General features: G+C 42.1%; 1 protein-coding gene across 1 annotated transcript; it reads right to left on the reverse strand.

Moving 5' to 3' along the window:
- Nucleotides 1–299: 299 nt before the first annotated feature.
- LOC104515317 (AN1-type zinc finger protein 2A-like) lies at nt 300–2,341 on the reverse strand (the record flags this gene model as incomplete). The annotated part of the gene is given in 4 exon segments (XM_010159245.1): nt 300–504; nt 1,120–1,271; nt 1,473–1,604; nt 2,247–2,341. Coding segments are annotated over 4 exon segments (584 nt in total), but the record flags the coding sequence as incomplete, so codon positions are not given.
- Nucleotides 2,342–2,912: the final 571 nt, after the last annotated feature.

The raw sequence follows: 2,912 nt of genomic DNA on the forward strand, positions 1-2,912 counted from the left end.
AGAATGCACTGTAAGAGTTAATCTAAAACTTTTGGTCACAGGGAGATACAACATGGCAGGGAAGGGCTTGGGATGTTCATTTTAATTCAGATGCTTGCCTCAGCATTCTGAGGACAGGCTTTTTTATTTTTAAACAAAACTTGACCAAGTCTCACACTGAGCAGGTGGGAGACCAGCCTGCTGTTACCACAATTGGATGTCCTAATGCTTGTGCCTATATAGCTATTAATCACTACAGTATGGAGAAGTAAAGATTTGCTTGTGTTGTCAGAACACCTCTACTGCGTTCCCAACACCAATTAAAGGTCAACTATCAACTCCAGAGCAGTCAGAGGTATGATTGTGGCACTCCTACACCATGTTGACACAAGACTATTTTTAAACTGCTTGTCTCTCTCCTTCTACAGCTCGTACCTGTTGTGCTGAAGACTCCCATTAGGTGGCACTCCAATCGATCCCTTTGACTTGAAGGCTGTTTGAGAGGTTCTCGTCGGAGCTGCATATCTAGGAAGAAATACACGTTTGAGAGGTTCTCAGAGCTGCATATCTAGGAAGAAATACAGCCAGACTTACACACACCGCCAGCATTTTCACTCTTCCATCCAGTGCAATTGTCTGGATCTGTCACACAAGTCTTCCAGTCCTATTGCACAGAACAATGAAGGTACATCTGCCTGCAAGAGGCAGATTTTTATTAAAAACAAAGTTTAAACTTGGCATGGCAGGGTATTGATTGTTCTTGTTTACTTCAAGGTGCTGGGCAGAACTTTAGGATTCTGGTATTTAGATCCAGACCCCAAAGGTTACTCAAGCTGGCCATGCCTGTTCTTATTTAGGAGAGACTGACAAAGGTAAACTTGGAAGAATTTTACAAAAGCATTTGGCAAGCTTTTATCTTAGCTCACAGACTTTCAGAAGTTAAGCCTAAGATATAAAGAAGAAATAGTAAGTATTTTATTGACATAACTATTAGTTTACAGATTTCCCTATTTCTCAAAAAAGAAATAGTATTTTATTGACATAACCATTAGTTTACAGATTTCCCTATTTCTGACCACCTCACCAACCCCCCAATACTAGCTCAGTAGCATCAGCTCAAGTATCACAAACACAGCTTACCCTGCCTTGGAGGTGGGGTGGCTGCTCCCTTTACAGTCATGATCCAGAGGATGCTGATGTTTTATGCAGAAGTTGCCACTGCACTGTTCACAGACTAATTTCATCATCTCTTTCCTTTTGCAGCCTGGCTTTAAGCACTTGTTTGTGAAGATCTAAATAACAGAGGACATGAAGTTGGCAACACCTGCTTGCTGTGATCAGCTTCCCAGGTGATGACCAAGCTGACACACAAATGCTCCAGCATCCTTGCAAGTAAGATCAAACAGAGCAAACTTCTACACATTCTGCTGTCAGAAGACTTAACTTCACAAGCGTTAAGCAGGCAGTTTAGACTTCAACAGCAGTTTCCTTACCCTCTGCTTTTGCTGGGCTGGATTGTATTTGCAATCCTGATCCATGTGGGCTCCAACCACAATATCTGGTACTTCCCCCTTCTGTACTGGGATAGGGGTGTTACAGAGTGGACACACTGGAACCTGCACGTTCTAAGAATATACAACACAGATTAGAAGTCAACTCGACTGTTTTCTCTGTCCTTTCCCTTCTCTTACCAATGGGTGACAGAAGCATATTCATAAGCAGTTTATATTCTACTCATTTACTACTGCTTTTAAAGCTATACTTCACAAAGATAACTGCAAATCATTGTTCAAAACAGTCAGACACGCTTTGCCAAATCAGTGTGTAGCAACATGTTTTTAAGTTGACTTTAAATACGGTTCTAGGCTCTCTGGAACTGCAGCTTCTGAATACTTCAAAGCCACACTATGGGCCAGAAATCAAAGTTTGGCCCCATTTATTCTATTTATTTCTTCTGCAGTGTCATGTTTGCTGTCCTTCAGCTTAAAGGACTGGGACCACAGAAAGTTTTAGGCCATAATACATTACTTGAAGTATAAAGCACTCCTCTCAGGGGAGATGTGGTATAAGTCGAAGAAACCAGAATCCAGAAGTATTGACCTCTGAAGTGTTACATTTCTACATATCTGAAATTCAATTGTGTCATTAACTTGCATCTTATGGTTCTCCCAACCACTTTATTGAAACCACAGGTCAGGCAGAGCTGCCTTTATACACGACCTAGCAATTCTGCTGTGTGAATTACCGACTCATATACAGGAACTTACTTTCTTGTAGGCAGAGCTACACTTGTGGTCATCATAACGGATGTGATCTTTACAGAAGACTCCCCCACACGCATCACATTCCAGAGGAAGGAAGTCTGGGAGAAGAATAAAAACAGAAAACATCCTCACAGGGCTGAGTCAACAGCTGTAAGAGTACACACAAAACACTGCAAATAAATTCTAAAGTAGGTAACTTGACTAGTCACAATCCAATCATCTCTGAAGAAGTTTTATCATTCTTCACAAGTATTAAAAACTATCACAGTGATAAGTTTTCCCTCTTTTTATCCACAGCGTTAAGACTAACACAAGCCATGAATACATCTGGAGGCCCTTGAACGCTGAGACTTGAGTAAAGCATTAGTCAAGAGCTAGAAGTTGGAAGTAGAAACCCAAAGCCCTGACTCAAACGTCTTTTTATTCTTTTAAAAAGAAAAATCCCGTAATAGTTTAACAACACACGAGAACAAAATACACAGGGCTCAACCATAACTCTCTCACTAGACCTGTTAATGAGGGATTACAGAAGCTGCACGGGTACCTGCTGCTAACCAAAGCACCCTCACACAGACCCGAGATACCGGATTTGGGCCCCTGATACACAAGCTATCCGTCCCCTCACGGGTGCTGCCCGGGGGAACCAGCCCACCTCCCCGACCAGCCCCC

This window comes from Eurypyga helias, unplaced genomic scaffold (assembly GCF_000690775.1).
Source record: "Eurypyga helias isolate BGI_N326 unplaced genomic scaffold, ASM69077v1 scaffold41920, whole genome shotgun sequence".
NCBI lineage: Eukaryota > Metazoa > Chordata > Aves > Eurypygiformes > Eurypygidae > Eurypyga > Eurypyga helias.